At 42.5% G+C, this 14,871-nt stretch overlaps 3 protein-coding genes and 1 long non-coding RNA gene across 10 annotated transcripts in view; 2 read left to right on the top strand and 2 right to left on the bottom strand.

Moving 5' to 3' along the window:
* Positions 1-1,824: 1,824 nt before the first annotated feature.
* On the bottom strand, positions 1,825-6,601 carry GABARAPL2 (GABA type A receptor associated protein like 2). Its single transcript, XM_015639823.2, has 4 exons — positions 6,368-6,601; positions 5,999-6,054; positions 3,962-4,134; positions 1,825-2,410 (listed from the first exon to the last, which is right to left on the bottom strand). The coding sequence occupies exons 1-4, from the start codon at positions 6,399-6,401 to the stop codon at positions 2,320-2,322; spliced, it is 354 nt and encodes a 117-aa protein (XP_015495309.1). The 5' UTR covers positions 6,402-6,601; the 3' UTR covers positions 1,825-2,319.
* On the top strand, positions 6,595-12,143 carry TMEM231 (transmembrane protein 231). 5 transcript variants are annotated; one of them, XM_015639821.3, is made up of 7 exons: positions 6,595-6,695; positions 7,136-7,437; positions 8,325-8,453; positions 9,796-9,939; positions 10,232-10,313; positions 10,442-10,547; positions 11,450-12,143. In XM_015639821.3, the coding sequence occupies exons 2-7, from the start codon at positions 7,213-7,215 to the stop codon at positions 11,637-11,639; spliced, it is 876 nt and encodes a 291-aa protein (XP_015495307.1). In that variant the 5' UTR covers positions 6,595-6,695; positions 7,136-7,212; the 3' UTR covers positions 11,640-12,143. The 5 variants fall into 5 exon arrangements, with proteins under 5 accessions (XP_015495307.1, XP_015495304.1, XP_015495308.1 ...); XM_015639818.2 differs by having other exon boundaries at positions 6,646-7,059; XM_015639820.2 differs by having other exon boundaries at positions 6,651-6,867.
* On the bottom strand, positions 9,272-14,410 carry LOC107209782. 2 transcript variants are annotated; one of them, XR_004499003.1, is made up of 4 exons: positions 14,129-14,410; positions 13,879-13,967; positions 12,376-12,476; positions 9,272-9,561 (listed from the first exon to the last, which is right to left on the bottom strand). It is a non-coding gene; the product is annotated as an uncharacterized LOC107209782 (long non-coding RNA). The 2 variants fall into 2 exon arrangements; XR_004499004.1 differs by lacking the exon at positions 13,879-13,967.
* LOC107209779 (carbohydrate sulfotransferase 6-like) overlaps positions 14,410-14,871 on the top strand; it is an 11,706-nt gene continuing 11,244 nt past the window's right edge. Inside the window, exon 1 of one of the 2 annotated variants that reach the window (XM_015639815.2) lies at positions 14,410-14,608. The gene's annotated coding sequence lies outside the window, so the exon portion shown is untranslated. Of the gene's footprint in view, positions 14,609-14,710; positions 14,839-14,871 lie in introns of those variants that run through there. The other variant, XM_015639816.3, reaches the window with a different exon arrangement.

The following is a 14,871-nucleotide window of genomic DNA, read 5'->3' as shown; positions in this document are numbered from 1 at the left end:
ATTGCCAGGACAAAGAAACTGTAATCATTGAGTGGGGTGTCTTTAACAGGGTCACTATTAGAGACATCAGCCTGTTTTCATCATAGTAAAAAGGCAGGACATATTGCCTGCTTATCTATAAGGAAGTCAAAACTGGAGCACAGAAACAAGTGGCTTTGTCCAAGGGTAAGAGTAATCAGTCTGTTTGACCTTGAGGCTGCAGTTCCATGAGACCAGATGCTAGCTTCCCACTGTCGTTGGAAAAGCAAGGGGTTTTGATCTTTACAGTGTGCTTCCACTGCTCACCTTAACACAGGCTGTGAGGCTTTACTGATCTCAGTGCATTCTGCATAAATTGAAGACTACTGAAATTACTGTATTTGTAGAAAAACAAGCCATGAGCAAAAACAAGTTGTTGCCTTTCACTAGGAGTTAAAAGACCTCTGCAATAAATCTGTTAAGCACTAGAGGAAAGGAAGAGCTAGGGTTGTGCTGCTGAGGGCAGGAGAATTCTGATGGCAAGGAGGAAAGTTGTTGGTTTTCTCTCAGACTATCTGATAATGTCATAAGAGGGCTGCAGCAATGATAGGTACATAATAGATACAAATAACATATATACATGTAAAAGCAAGATAATTTTTGAGGAAAGACTACCTAAATGGTCCAGATTTGGCCTGAATTCTAAATATTTATGAATACTAAATTCATCCAGTACTGGTTTAGTTATATTGGAAATTATATTTAAATTTAGCGTAAAGATAAGCGACAGAGGTGTTGACATAGAGGAACACTGAGGTATTTCTTTGTTTTTTGTTGAGTGCATAAATTGTAGGGTTAACAGAAAATGAAGATTATATGGGATCAAATGCTTTATATAATTTTACAAGAGTGTACTATATAAAGGGATGCATATCAGCTATGCATTTCAAAAGGAGACCTCTTGATGCTTTATTGCAAGTGTACCTGCAGATGAAAAGTGAAGTTATTGCTGTAGAATATTTATCCTTACATTCTCACATCAAAAATTTTCACATTAATGCGTGGAAAGGAAGTTAGAAGTAATTCAGGATGGAAGAACTGACAGAATGTTTCCTAAAGCAGTGATTTACAATGCAGCATTATTCTGAATAATGAAAGGCTTACCGAGATCAACAGCACATTTTCAGATGTATTAAGCACATGCATCACATTTATTGTGGCAAGCCTCAGTAATAGGGTAGTGTCAACATTTCACAAGCTCCCACATTCATATTTTGCAGTCCTTCTGCCAGTATTTGTGAATGACTGCAGAGCTAAACAATTATAGGCATAATATATCTTCATGGGGATTTGAGTTAGTATGAATTTGATTTAAGTTTGGAAAGTGGTAAATTTCCACTGTAACTGGAAACATTTTAAAACACTAGTTTCTTAGGCACCACATAGTGTGTAAATGAATTAAAACTTTTAATAGGAATCTAAACTGTATTTAGTGTTTCCTTGCTGGCTTAGGAAGGTCAAAGTGATGCTACTTCTTCAGCCCAGCATTAGCCTTTAATATCAGAGTGTGAACTGCAGCACTGTGCAGTTAGGTCAGCTGGTTTTTCCACCCTCTCCCACACAATCCAAGGGCTTGCCTCTTTGCCTGTAAATAGAAGTAGCTGTGAGATATGGTAGCTCTGAAGCTATTGGTTTTGAAACCTACAAAGACCTCCTTGTTTCCTCCTGGTACCATCAGCCACACACTGAAGTTGGAGAAGCTGTACAATGTCTAGCAAGTAATGGAAGCAGCTGGGGTAGCATCTAGTAAATGTGACAAGTAACTTTCTGGCCAAAATGAAGGTAAAGAAATGACAGCATTGCCTGTTTGTGACAGGAATTTTTATTGTATTTGTTTGTTAATTGAGAAAGAGGAACATACTAGCTCCATTCAACACGATCAGCATCTTGCTCCTGGTTTTGGATAAGCTAGTGAATCCAGTGCTCCCAATACTAATGCATTGTTTTTATTTTTCTTAAACTGACATCTCAAAAAAACAGAATAAATGTGTGTTCTTCTCTTTGTGTTTTAGTAGCCCAACTACTTTGCTTTATTATTTAATCAATGAAATCAAATGTATGCCCCCCAAAGAACTAAGGCTCTGGGAGTTCGTAGCCATGAGAAAAAAAATACACAAAACCAACAAAACTTTCTTTTTATAATTTAACAGTCTAATAAAACAAGACCTAGCAATATATTAAGAAATAAATCCAGTTACAAATGCATGTATATAGAAGGAACTTCTGAGGGTGTCAGAACAAAAAATGATCAGCTATTTACAAGATACACAACAGGATGGTACAGTAGCCAAGACCCACCATTCAGAAACCAAATGTGTTCTCTCCACTGTAGGCAACATACAAGAATCCATCCTCATCCTTTTCCTTCTCATAAAGTTGTCCCATAGTTAAGCTTGAAAGGGAAAAAAAGAGAAATAATTTGCTTAGCTTATGCAAGTTGCCAATGTTAACAGTTAGAACCTCACATAAACGCGGATTAATAAAAGCTAAAACTTTTAAGTCTGTGATAGGTTAGAATACAAAAAATGAGGATAAATAAAAAGCAGGTGACTCCTAAGTTAGAGAAATGATCCTGGACTCTCTGCAGAGTAAACATTTTTATATTTCTTCACAAATGCCTTTGGCAGAATGCTTCCTTATTTTGTTGGAAATTGGTCTCTATTTTGAAAACAACAAGAGACCCTTGCAATTAGGTGGCTGGTCAACTGCTCCAACAATCTATCTACAGATAGTTGGAGCAGTAGACATCAGTCAGGTGCACAAATAAAGCCTCCTCAGCTCAGCTTTCTCTGACTTCCCAAAACTGAGAGAAGGCTAATGAACTGAAGGATGGAGACTGGATGTGAGTGACAGAGAAAACAATGATGCCATTCTGCCCAAGAGAGGAGCTGGGTGGATTTGTAAGCAGTACTTAAAATGGAAGAGAATTGGTGACTAGTAGATAGATCACCACCCCTTGACATCCTTCTCTTCTCATACAGAAGTTTTATTACATAAACTCAAGCCTGTGACATTAGCGGAGTCACAAACAGATTGTGTTTTTGTTTATCGGTTAAGAAATTACCATTTTTACATTAATATTGAATGATCAAAGTCCTGTTTCCTAGCTGAGATGTGACATCTCATTATGAAGATACAATCTCTCCTGCTCCTAGCAATTCTATATTACTGTTGTAAAGATGACATGTAGGCATTCCTCAGTACGGTTAGAAGAAAACAAGCAGAAAGGGATGGTTCTTATGGGTCCCTATTGTGTATCAGGTTACCAGGAGGGACTCTTTCTGATACAATTAAGTGTTAAGAATAATATCACATCTAAGGCATGTAATGACATACTATTTCCTTAAATGTTACTAAAGTATCTTCTGTAGAAAGTTGTAGTAGCTACTTCTGCTATATTCTGTACGTAGCAGAAAACAATGAAACTTATTCCTATATAAAAGAAATGCAAAAAACCTTTCTATTGCAATTAATCTTTTCTTTTATAGAAGAAAATTATTTTAAAAAAAGAACCAGAAACTAGTCTGTAGTGTTATAATTTCTTTGTAAACTGACAGGTTACTGGGTTTTTTCAGAACAATTTATGGCATATGTTGTTCAGTAATGTGCAGCTTTTTTTGCTATACTGAAAATCACTGGTTTTTGACATTGATGATGTACTTGTTTTTGCACTCAACCACGTGCAAGAACATTGTAATTGCAAAGCTCGCTCTTTTGCCACAGAAGTAAGTAATAGCATATTTTTCAGTCGCCTTTCCTTTCAGCCTAGCTCAAGAAATAAGATGTTTATCAAACTCATGAGAAAAAAAACTTTTAGTGAGATTAAGATGTGACAAACATCTCCTAAAATCACCAAATGAGCCTCAAAGAGTGGTGTTACGGGCCCTCTAATATGCACAGGCTTGCTGAAATGATTCTGAATACCAAGTGAATAGCCTCTCACCTGGATTGTGGGACAGTCTTGTCTACAAAGAGGAATATTGCCTTCTCAGATGGCAGTTGAATCCTCTTCCTGATGATCCACATGAACTGGGCCACGGTGATGTCAGACGGAACTAAGTACTTCCTCTTGTCAATATCAACAATCTGAGATCCTGAGACCTTCTCCACTATGACCTGTAAAGTGCAGGTATGAAGGTCAGGCTGTTCAGGATTGGTATGAACAGACTGCTTTGGTAGATCGCTTGCTCGTACAGGCTTACAATGGTGAGCAGAGGGGATGAACAAAAATGGTTTCCTGACCGCAACCAAATCAGAGGTTGAACTGGCTCAGCACTGTAAAACCTGATTTTTCAACTGCAGTGAAACCTACATTCATACACACAATGGCTTGAAACTTCCCATGCCTGTGTTTGGCAGTCATGGGGTAAAAAGGTGCATTATGCCTTAAAGACACCTGTGACATGAAAGTACGCACATCACTGAACTTTTGCACACTGATGATAATAGTGTAGCTAATAGCTACTAATAGCTAATAGTGTCCTGGACTGTATTAGGCAAAGGACTGGGATCAGATCCTTCCCCTGTAGTGGTACTGGTGAGGCTACCTTTGTATTTTGCTGCATACTGCTTGGGAAACCAGAAATTGACTACAGGAAGGAAAGATAGCAAGATGGCCACAAACAAAACCAAACAAAAATCAACAAACCAAACAAAAAGCCACAAGTACAGGGGAAAGGAGAATTCAGTACTGCTTGTGAACAAGACCCAATGCTTATTGTACTGTGCTACTTGATTCTTGAAGGAAAAATACAGCAGTAAGGAAATAGGGTTTACAATAGCTTCCAGGGTCTCCGTTCCTTAGCTCTGCATTCCACTTGAAACATTATGATTGAAAACCACTTTGACTATTCACTTGATTCCAACTATTTGGTATCAATGGTACGTGGTTCAGTTTGAATCATCGAGCAGAAAACACATACCGGTCCAGACAAAGGATTGCTGCAATTTGACATTTAATTCCTGTATCTGTCTACACCTTGCTGTCCGTTCCTGATACAGTGTAATTCGGACTCACACTATGAGTTTCTAAGTTTCTTTTTCCCCTAAGGTTACCAAGGATATTTTTGAAATGGGTAAATAGATACTGTGGAGATGTATGGTCATTAAGGATAGTGCAGTCTGTGTGATAATGGGATATGTGGAATAGTTAGACAAGAGAGAACAGCAAGGATCATAGCAGTTTATCAGGCTGCAACTGGACAAAATCTTGTGACTAGATGCAACTGAGCAGCAGAAAAAGTCAATGAGAATGAGGATTCTTCTCTGGGCTGTGCTAATGGGTAAATTACTTACCAAAAGGTGAGAGGCAGGAGTGGCACTAACAGGCAATGTGGTCAGATGGGATGTGAAAAATTTTACACTCAAGCAAGTAAGCTGACAATTTGGATATGTTGCTAGCTGTTATACGTAAGGATGTGAACTGTAGTCTTTTCAGAGATTGAAACATGGTTAAAGGGATTGGGGAGAGAAGGAGTGAAGTCATTCACTGTTTAGCAGATTGATAGGTATTAATGCAGAAAGGAGGGGTCACCATTTGCACTGGCTCTTCAAACAACAGGGTCTGCATTGTGAAATTCACTGTGACGACTGGTTATAGACATGGAATACATGAGGGATATATCTAACTCATTTAGCCAGGAAGGAAGATGGTCAAGGTTTCAAGAGTCTTCATAATCTTTCTAAGAATCAGGCACAATCTTCAAGACAATGAAGGTGTTTGCTGGGATATAACTGCCATTAGGAGAAAGCAGGACCATGATATAAAAATCCGTGGTGTTTAGAAAGCTTATTTCTCAATATGCAGTGGGGCAAAGATGAAATGCTGGAGTAGCTAGATGTGTTTGGGGCTTCTTTAAAACCTCTAACGACACAAAAAGGAAAATTAATTTGCTTAGCAGGAACTCAGAGTGGGCAGGATGGAAACTGTTTAGCCACCTTTGCCTCTAAGTACTCTGTTGAAGCTGGCTTGGTTACTCACCGGGACACGGTCGGGGTATTTGGCTCGGATTTTTGCGGACTCGACACATCTGTGCTCTGTGAACAAAACTCGTAGTTAGTCATTGTATAGTAGTAATAATACTGCCGGTGTCCTAGGCCGAGAGGGCAGCGCAGGTAGGGCCGTGAGCCCGCGGGGATCGCAATCATATTCCCGCCTCCGAGCGGGTCTCTAGCTTTTCGAGGAGACCATCCCCGGGCACCGCACCACCCTTCGGCGCGGGCCGCCAGCGGCTGTCCGCCCACAGACGAGACGACCGCCTGGGGAAGCCGACCGCGACAGATGGCGACGCGGGAGACTGATGGCAGCGGGGCCGCTGCCATGCAGCGCCTGGCCCGGACCCACCCTTACCCAGCGCGTGGTCCTCCTTGAACATCCACTTCATCGTGCAGGCGGGCGGGGAGCGAAGCCAGAGGCGGCGAGGCCCGTGTGCGGGGGGCGGGGGTTCGTGCCGGGCCTGTCGCTGTCACGGTCCCTGTCACAACAACAGCCGCGGCTCGGCAGGCGGGACTTCCGGCTCGCCTGTTCCCCGGCAACCGCTTGAGCAGCCGCGCTTCCGGCCGGGGATCGCGGGGCGGGGCTGTGGCATCCGGGCACGGAGTCACCTGCCGGCTGTGAAGCTGCCTGCAGCGCTCTCGGGGCACTCGAAGCCGCTCCACAGACTTCGCCGCCCTGGAAGGTGTCCGTCTGTCCCCATCCCGCTGCCGGGCACTATCTTGCCGGCGGCCCCGGGAGGCAGCGGTGCGCGTTCATTGGCTGATGCGCCCGTCCCCTCGGCGCTGACTGGCGCGGCGTTTCGTCAGTCCGACGCTCGGCCAGTGCAGCGCTGAAGGCGCGGGCGGGGGAGGCCGGTGAGAGTGCGTGGAGGGGTGGTGTTTTCGGGCACTGAGGGCTGCTCGCCATGGCTGGCGTGGATTTGTTTTCGCATCCCGCGCTGTACACGCGCTACCGGGCTGGGCTCTGCTCCGCCGCTGCACTGGCGCTGTTGCTCATCACGACGCTCACCTACGTGCCGCCGCTGCTGGTGGCCTACCGGAGCCACGGTGAGCGCCACTGGACCCCACGCGCCCCCGCCGGTCCCGGCGCAGTCCTGAAACCTCGTGCTGTTTCTGCCCTCAGGTTTCTGGCTGAAGCAAAGCGCGTACCAGGAGCAGCCCACTGTTCGTTTCCGGTACGAGGTTCTCTTCGTCGCCACCATGGGGTCCGGCCCAGGCAGCTTCTTGGCGTGGAGCACATTCCCAGCGTTCAACAGGCTCCAGGAGGACCGGCTCCGAGTCCCGCTCCTGTCGGTAGGCCTGCCCGGCAACAGTGACGAGACGCGAGGCTGCAGAGTTGGGGCCAGCGGACCGGCAGCCGGCTGCAGGGCACGGGCGCTCATGGCGCTTTTGAGCGGGTGGCCCGTCAGGTACTGCTGCCTTCAGGTAGCAGCAGGTTTATTTATAAACTTGTGCCTCACATCGGGATTTGCCGGATTTTTAATCAGTCCCGTTTCACTCCCTCTCAGTGTTACTGACTCATAGCATTACTTAGATTGGAAAAAGCCCGTCAGACCAAGTCCAGTCATTAACCAAACCCGACCAATTTTGCCACTGAATCATGTCCGTAAACACCATTGGTCGTTTGTGTGAGTGCACCCATTTACTTTCATCAAATTAGTTGTGCCCCTCTCCCCTGGCCACATGGCATATCATGATGGAAAGTTTGCAGGGTAGCCCTAGATCTGGAAGCAGATATGTGCCTTCAGAAGCACATAATTTATGCCTTGCTGTCACTCTTCTTTCTGAGATTACACCATGGCAGTTATTTTTCTGTCTGTCTCTATTATGAGCCCTGCTATATTTGCAAGTAGCTGAAGTACTGGACATTCTGGTACACAAGCATAAGCAAGCCTTGGCTCATAGCAAGGTATCAGCTAACAGGCAAGAGGCATGCTGCAGTGCCAGGAGGCACAAGCCTGACCATCAGTCATATATTTGCACTGTCTTACAGAAGATCCAGCACTAAGGCATGCTTTGTGGCATGCAGGGGAGACGCTTGTAATGGTGTAGGGCAGAAAAGACCTTGAAGTAAACTTTCCCTCCCTGGAGGGGTATATGAGACATTGTATAACAGACAGTAGTGTAGGCTTCTTGTTTGTCTCTAGTCCTGTCTATAAATAGTCAAGTCGTTTTTTATTGCATTCCTAACTACGCAGTTTATTTGCTTCCTTGGTATGTGTGTGCTGCAATTATGGAGGTCCCCTGGGGTTTTACTTTTCTTGTTTTTCTTTCTAACAGAAATTCCTGTCTTTAAAAAAAAATTTGTTTAGACTAGAGAAGAAGACAAAAATCAAGATGGCAAAATGGATCAGTTGCATTTTAAATTGGAACTTCCACTACAACCAGCAGAGCATGTAGTTGGCGTTCAGTTGATTCTCCTCTTTTCCTACCACCTTTATGTGAGCATTTTTAGTTTTGTTTGTTGTGATGTATAGACCTATTGTAGTATTCCAGTAGTGTTTATAGTAAATATGAAAAGAAACTTTCCACATTTGAAACTCCTATCTAAAATACCTATTTTACTGAAAAATACTTAATTTTCTCTTCCTCTGCTCTGTCATTCCTTGTCTAGCTGTCTTGCGTATTTTGATACACTTTGTTAGGAATTTTTTTTTTTTTTTTTAAGCTCTATGTTCTCTTGGGCTGTAGTGCACCGTACAGAACAGAAATGCACAACAGCGAGTATCAGTTTGGGTGGCACCTGGAAATAACTGAGAGTCTTGCAATAGGCAGAAGGATGTGCATTCCTATACACTGCTGTGTCTTGACATAATTAGTTCATTTTCTGACGTGGACAGTCAGCCTGTTGCAGCAACCTAAAACTCCTTAGATTTTGCCTAACAGCTCTTGAAGCATGGGTAATCATCTGCCAGGATCTTCTGTATCTTGTAACTGGAACAAAGAAGAAAGTGTTACAGGAAGACAATTCAATTCCACTGCCATTGTACCTCAAGTGCAATTAATATCTAAAGCAAAGAGTAAAAGACCAGCGCACAGAGAACCCAGCAATACATCTGAAAGGAGTAATAAAAAGAGCTGTGTTGGGTGCAGCCACGCAGACAAGAAGTTATTTTCCTAGGGAGATTAGGCTGTTTCTTTAGAGAGTCTTGCTGATTGCAGATGGACAAGCTTAGCAAGCATAGCTATGTGGTGTAGAAAACATTCTTAAGTCTGAGGCCCAGAATAAAGGCCCAACGGTCCTAAATTTGGGCTTAAGTATTTGGTCAGGTATTAGTATAACAGAGTTATAATATTCACCACACTTTTTATTCCACACTGTAAATGTGTAAATTTTCCTTCAGACTGAGTGGTTGATAAGAACTAAGGACCTACCTTCTTTATTTCATTCTTGTTGCAGAGTGCAAGTCCTTGATTTTGACTTGAGTTTTTTAAAGTGTATCTCCAATGAATGTGTTCAGTCACCTTGCTGCTTTTTACATGTTACAGCTAGTCAAACCTTTCTATCATTAGCCACAGATGTTTGACTTCACTGAATTTCCTGTGGAACTTTGTTGAATTAATAAAGTTAGTTAACTATTAACTAAGGTAGTTCACTTTTTAAAAAAGAAGGTATTTTTTCTTTGGTGTTCCCTTGTTTAGACTAAGGTGACGATCTGAAACTTGGGAGTCATAGAAGAATCAAATCTGTGTAAAAAAAATTGTAGATACCAAGAGGTAGAAAAGTGTCTTGTGTCCCCCCTCCTCCTCCTAAATTTTCCTTTTTTGTGTTCACTATTTCAGAGAATGTCAACATTTGTGATGCAGAGCATGGCTTTTCTTCAGTTTTTTTCTCCTGTGCCAGGCTCTCAGCTCTATGTGAATGGAGATTTGAAATTAAACCAGAGGCAATTACTTAACCATTGTGGACTGGATACCAGATACAATGTGAGGAAATGTTTTTCCCTTCTCCATCAATTCACCCTCCCAACCTCTTAATCCTCCTAGTATCATAGGTGACACCCTCATTATTTGTACTACTGCACAGAGTGAGCTGTAAGATTTTGGAACTGATGTTTTCTTGTTAGACTACAAGAGGGAAGAGGTTATTCTGCTTAAATGTTCAGTCTGATGTTTATGTTCATTCCTCAAAAGGCATGGTTACTTTGTGTAAGAAAGTTAGTAGAATTATTGTCTTGAAGACTAGACAAATAATTAAAGTGTCTCCTTGTTGTAACAGGTGTCTGTGGTCAATGGCACAAGTCCTTTTGCAAGTGACTATGATCTAACAAACATCATTGCAGCATATTGGGATAGAAATGGTAAGCCTGAATGTGTATCTATGGGACAGTAGTAGTTAGCATAATGACACCTGTTTTGTGAAGTGTAGAACTTCTGTATTAATACCTAAAAAGCCCCTTAACCTGGATGTCTCCTTTCTCTATTTTAGTGACAACAGTGTTTTCAGATCCCAGCCCTGTTTGGATGACTGGAAGAGCGATGGATACGCCATTTATCATTAATGCCACCATTCACTACCCAGTAGAAGTTATCTTATATCCTTCAAAAACTGCACATACTGTGACATAACAGGGTTATTATTTCAGCCTCCACCACATACAGGCAAAATGAAAACTGTTTTCTCTTAGATGTGTTGCTAAACATTTTTTTTTTTTTTTTAATTTTTTTTTTTGTAGCTAAGCAAATGCTGCAGTTGTGGAGTTAATGAAATACCTATTTGTCCATTCCTTCAGATGGTTGTGCTTGCATAACCACTTTTTGCCTTTCTTTATTGGGAACCTGTGTTGCGTTTCAGCTTTGCTAAAAAGGCCTTTAAAGCAGTTTGTTAGCTATTCTCAGGGAATATTTGTAGTACATCTTGCTTTGGTTCTGCAGTACCTGCTGTCCTGATCTGTGCCACTTGCAAAGCATGATACTGTAGTCTGTGACCTAAAACAAATAATTAGAAATCTGTATGCAAGATCATCTCACCAAATAACTCCCACAGCTGGAGGTTGTTACGTCTGTTCATGTGCAGACAGACCAGAATTTTTAAATTTTTTTAATAAAATAATTCTTTGTTCATTATGTTCTTCACTCTTTTTCTTAGACAAGAACAAATCTGCATTTAGAAGAATCTGTATGGAGCGCACTTCTTACAAGATTTGTTTACTTGTCTGAATATTAACAATAAGTACTTCCTGCTGACTCAGACACAAAGTAGGTTCTTTACCCAGATTTGGTTTAAATATCTTCTAGGACAGACAAAGTCTCCAGCTTTTGTTACCCACCATGGTAGAAGGCTCTTAGGTGTTTCTGTGGTTCAGAAGCTTACCATTTGTGGCACAAACTCATGTCTTAACAAGATTTGTGCCTTTCTGCCTATGATTTTCTTTGTTTAGATATTGCAGTGATAGCATCAGAAGCTTGTTTATTAACACTCCTTGACATTCTTTAAATATCAGCCAGGATTTTGGGAAATTATTAAATTTGCCTGGATCCAGTATGTCAGCATCCTCCTTATCTTTCTTTGGGTGTTCGGTAGGATTAAGATGTTTTTGTTCCAGAATCAGGTGTTGACTACAATTCCAGTATCGCCACTTCTGCCTGTATCTCCAGTACTGTCCTACAAACAGCACCAGTCCTGAAGAGATGCCTGAGAACACTTTATAGAAATGCCAAAAATAGTAACCCAATTTTATTCTCGATATACTTCTTTCTTCAGAAGATCAGAATTTTGTATGTTCCAAGTATGCTCTGTTCATGCTTCCTTTTGAAAATACATGTTCATTCATCTGATTTCTTTAGGAACACTGCTTTGGAACTGAAAAATTTTATATTTTTGACAGTTAAAGAAGAGACTAGTTATTTTTTTTGCAACTGGAATGCACATCAAAACCCATCTTGAAAACTGAAAATAATATGCTAAAATCAACAACATTACAACATTAACTGTTTCTACTTCTTGTAAATCAATTCACTGTAGTCTTAGAGTTGTGAAGAGTTATTTGTACATGCATTTATGTGCACTGTGAAATGAAAAAATGCATGGATGAGTTAAGGTCAGAGTGCTTCTGTAGCTGTGGCTATACATACTCAACAATTTAATTATTAAATTGTATGATGAATAAATTCAAGGTTGATGTGAGAAACCAGGGTTTGGGTGATAGTGTGTGCAAAATTTGCACAACCATTTACTGTTGGCATCATTATTGTAGCACCAGACCATTAGTTGTGAATTGTGAATAGTAAAACAGAGAATCCTTGTATCGATTGAAAGAAAGCTAGCAAAAAATTCTACCAGTGAAGCCTCAGAGTTTCAAAGTAAGTGAATAATTACCTTCAGAACTTAAATAGTTTAGAACAGATAAAAATTATAATTACCTGGTAAACACTGAAAAACTGTCCTTCATTCTTGATGGTGGTGGTCGTAGGGAAGATTATTTTATCTTCTTTTTCTGAGCTTACTTTTTATGCCAGACAAGCTTACAAGACAAAACAATGAAATTTCCATTATGTTTTCAGTTTTGTATTGAAGAATTAATTCTAGCAACACAGTGTTATGTCAGGACAGAATTTAAAACAATTCTAGATGCTAGAATTCTGCAAAAAATTCCAAGTGTCTTTGGTTCTCTTGAACTCTTAAGACATGGTGCATCTATGAAATATGAAAGAGCAGCTTAGCAGTAGCCCACCTTTTGGCCATTGTTCTCTAGAATTCGACATCCTAGCAGCTGGGAGAGCTACCTTTTCCAGAAGTCTCCAGTTTGCACTTGGATCTTTGAATCTCTGTGGCAGCGTACGGCTGCTGATAAATGGCTTCATGTTTGCATCCTCAGAGTCAAAGCAACTGTCTGCTGCTTTTTAGTGCTTCTAGCCACTGCACAGCATGAACGAAGGGGGCTGTGAGCTTGTTTCCCCCGTATCTCAAGCTGATGTACATTTGGTATGCTCTCCCTTGCAGCAGTAATGGTGCTTGCATGAGTGCATGCGTTTATTCGGGGAGTTCATTATTGATGAAGATGATCTTTACCAAATATATAATCACTTTTTCAGACAAGTCAGTTCCCTGACTGAACTTGGTATGTGTCTGCACAAGCATTAAGGTGGCCATGAGCAAGGGGTAGAAATCTCTGGAGAGATCACAGGACCGCAGTTTAAGGCTTTGAATGTTCTACTCCCACAAAAATTGAATCTCTGAGAGTCTTCCTCCAAGCTGAACAGAAGTCTGTTTAAGGTAGCAACAGAAATATGGAAGAGACTAATGCTTGAAAGCCACAGTTCTGGGAGACTCCGTTAATGCATTAATCCCTCTCTAAGTTTTCTCTCCTGCTGTAGCCTTTAAGTTAGAACAAGTGATGCAAGCAGAGCAACAGTTCAGTGAATGCATGTGAAATAAGAAATGGAGATTAGGTCTACTTCCAGAAATACAGAGAAAAATATCCTTAACGTTCTCTTTTCCTTTAGATGGAGAAAACTGTAAAAAATCCTCCACAGTAATGTAAGCAAAGAACGATATACATTAGAAGGAGGTAATCAAAAAAGTTATTTACTTGCAGGTGGCATGTAATTGTTTAATATGACCTGAAGGCATCCCTCCATTTATTTTCAAAGAGGTGTTTCATGACTGGGACTAATAATTCAGTGCAGGGTAAAAGGAGCCATAAAGGCAGATGTTACCACGTCAGGGGAAAAACCCCTGTGATACCTCTGCTGCGGTCACTTCCTGGGTCACTTTTTACACTGACCATAGTTCTTGGTTCATAGTTCTGATTCGTTTCTCAAACTTGAAGAGATTTTATACTTTTGTAGGTAACCAAGCAATAGAAATAAGGCAAGATTTTATAGCTTAAGCAACAAACTGAACTACGCGGGAAAAATACATACCTTAAGATCCACTGCAATCAGCATTAAGAGGTGTAGGAAGGAAGAGCCTTTCTCAGAAAGCTGTCTGCAAGGACTCTTCCTTTAGCTTGCTAAGCAACATAAAAAGTCAAACTTTTGGTTTTGTTTTGTTCTGTTTTATTGGATGTTTCTGTTTAAATGGATGTTAGGGCCCTGTAAGAGTCATGCTTCAGAAGTCTTTTAAGAGGTGGAACTAGGATAAAAGAAACCACCTCGTTGCTTGTTAACTCACCAAGCAGCCCGTTTGCAGGGGGCATTATCCGCTCATTCTACTCGCACGAGGCGAGCAGGACGCGGCCGCGCCGAGCTCGGTTCGCCTGCGGGTGCTGGGCCGGGCCGGAGGGAGGCGGGCGAGGCCGCGGGGAGGAGAGGAAGGGCCGCGAAGGAGAGGCCGCGGGCGCTGGCTGCTGCGGCGCCCAGGCCCAGGCGGTGTTGCCACGAGCCGGTTTCGGCGGGCCAGCCGGGACCGTGCGGGCCAGGGACTTGCAGGGTGCATGTGCGGGGCGGGAGCCAATGGCCCGTGCTGGGCGGGGCAGGCCAGTGGACCGCCTTTGCCAGGCTGCGCCTTTGCCCGGGGATGCTCCGGGAGCGGGGCGGATCGGCTTCTTCCTGGGCTCCTCCCGCTGCCCCGGCGCCTCGGCCACGTCTGAAAGCGGCTCATTGTCTCTGTCGGCAGCTCGGAGCCGCGGCGGTGGCGGGAGGCGGCGACAAGGTACGGGTAGGCTGATGCGGGTGGGGATGGGGTTAATCCACAGGATTGGCGGTCTCCTTCAGACCTTTTTTTTTCCCGGTCTTAAACAACGGTACTTTAAAGAAGATGTTTTTGAACGGGTCACACACGCCCCTGCTTGTGGCGGCGGAGTAGCGGTAATACCAGTTGCGGCGGAGCCGATGTCGCACCGACAGAGGTGAAGCTGTCGAAAATCAACCTGGTTTTTTCAGGTTTGGTTTTTTTCCCTCTCCTTTTTTTTTAAT

This window comes from Parus major, chromosome 11 (assembly GCF_001522545.3).
Source record: "Parus major isolate Abel chromosome 11, Parus_major1.1, whole genome shotgun sequence".
Taxonomy (NCBI): Eukaryota; Metazoa; Chordata; class Aves; order Passeriformes; family Paridae; genus Parus; species Parus major.
The sequence above is the reverse complement of the archived record's forward strand: the minus strand, read 5'-3'. Positions and strand labels throughout refer to the sequence as shown.

Bases quoted from the DNA above. Each gene is read 5' to 3' on its own strand.
- GABARAPL2 (XM_015639823.2), bottom strand. From the start codon at position 6,401: ATGAAGTGGATGTTCAAGGAGGACCACGCGCTGG. The intron at 6,055-6,367 runs GTAAGGGTGGGT...TTTTGTTCACAG, and splicing joins CAAGGAGGACCACGCGCTGG to AGCACAGATGTGTCGAGTCC. The intron at 2,411-3,961 runs GTGAGAGGCTAT...TTCCCTTTCAAG, and splicing joins AAGACTGTCCCACAATCCAG to CTTAACTATGGGACAACTTT.
- TMEM231 (XM_015639818.2), top strand. From the start codon at position 6,918: ATGGCTGGCGTGGATTTGTTTTCGCATCCCGCGCTGTACACGCGCTAC. The intron at 9,940-10,231 runs GTGAGGAAATGT...TTGTTGTAACAG, and splicing joins GACTGGATACCAGATACAAT to GTGTCTGTGGTCAATGGCAC. The intron at 10,548-11,449 runs ATATCCTTCAAA...GACATTCTTTAA, and splicing joins TACCCAGTAGAAGTTATCTT to ATATCAGCCAGGATTTTGGG.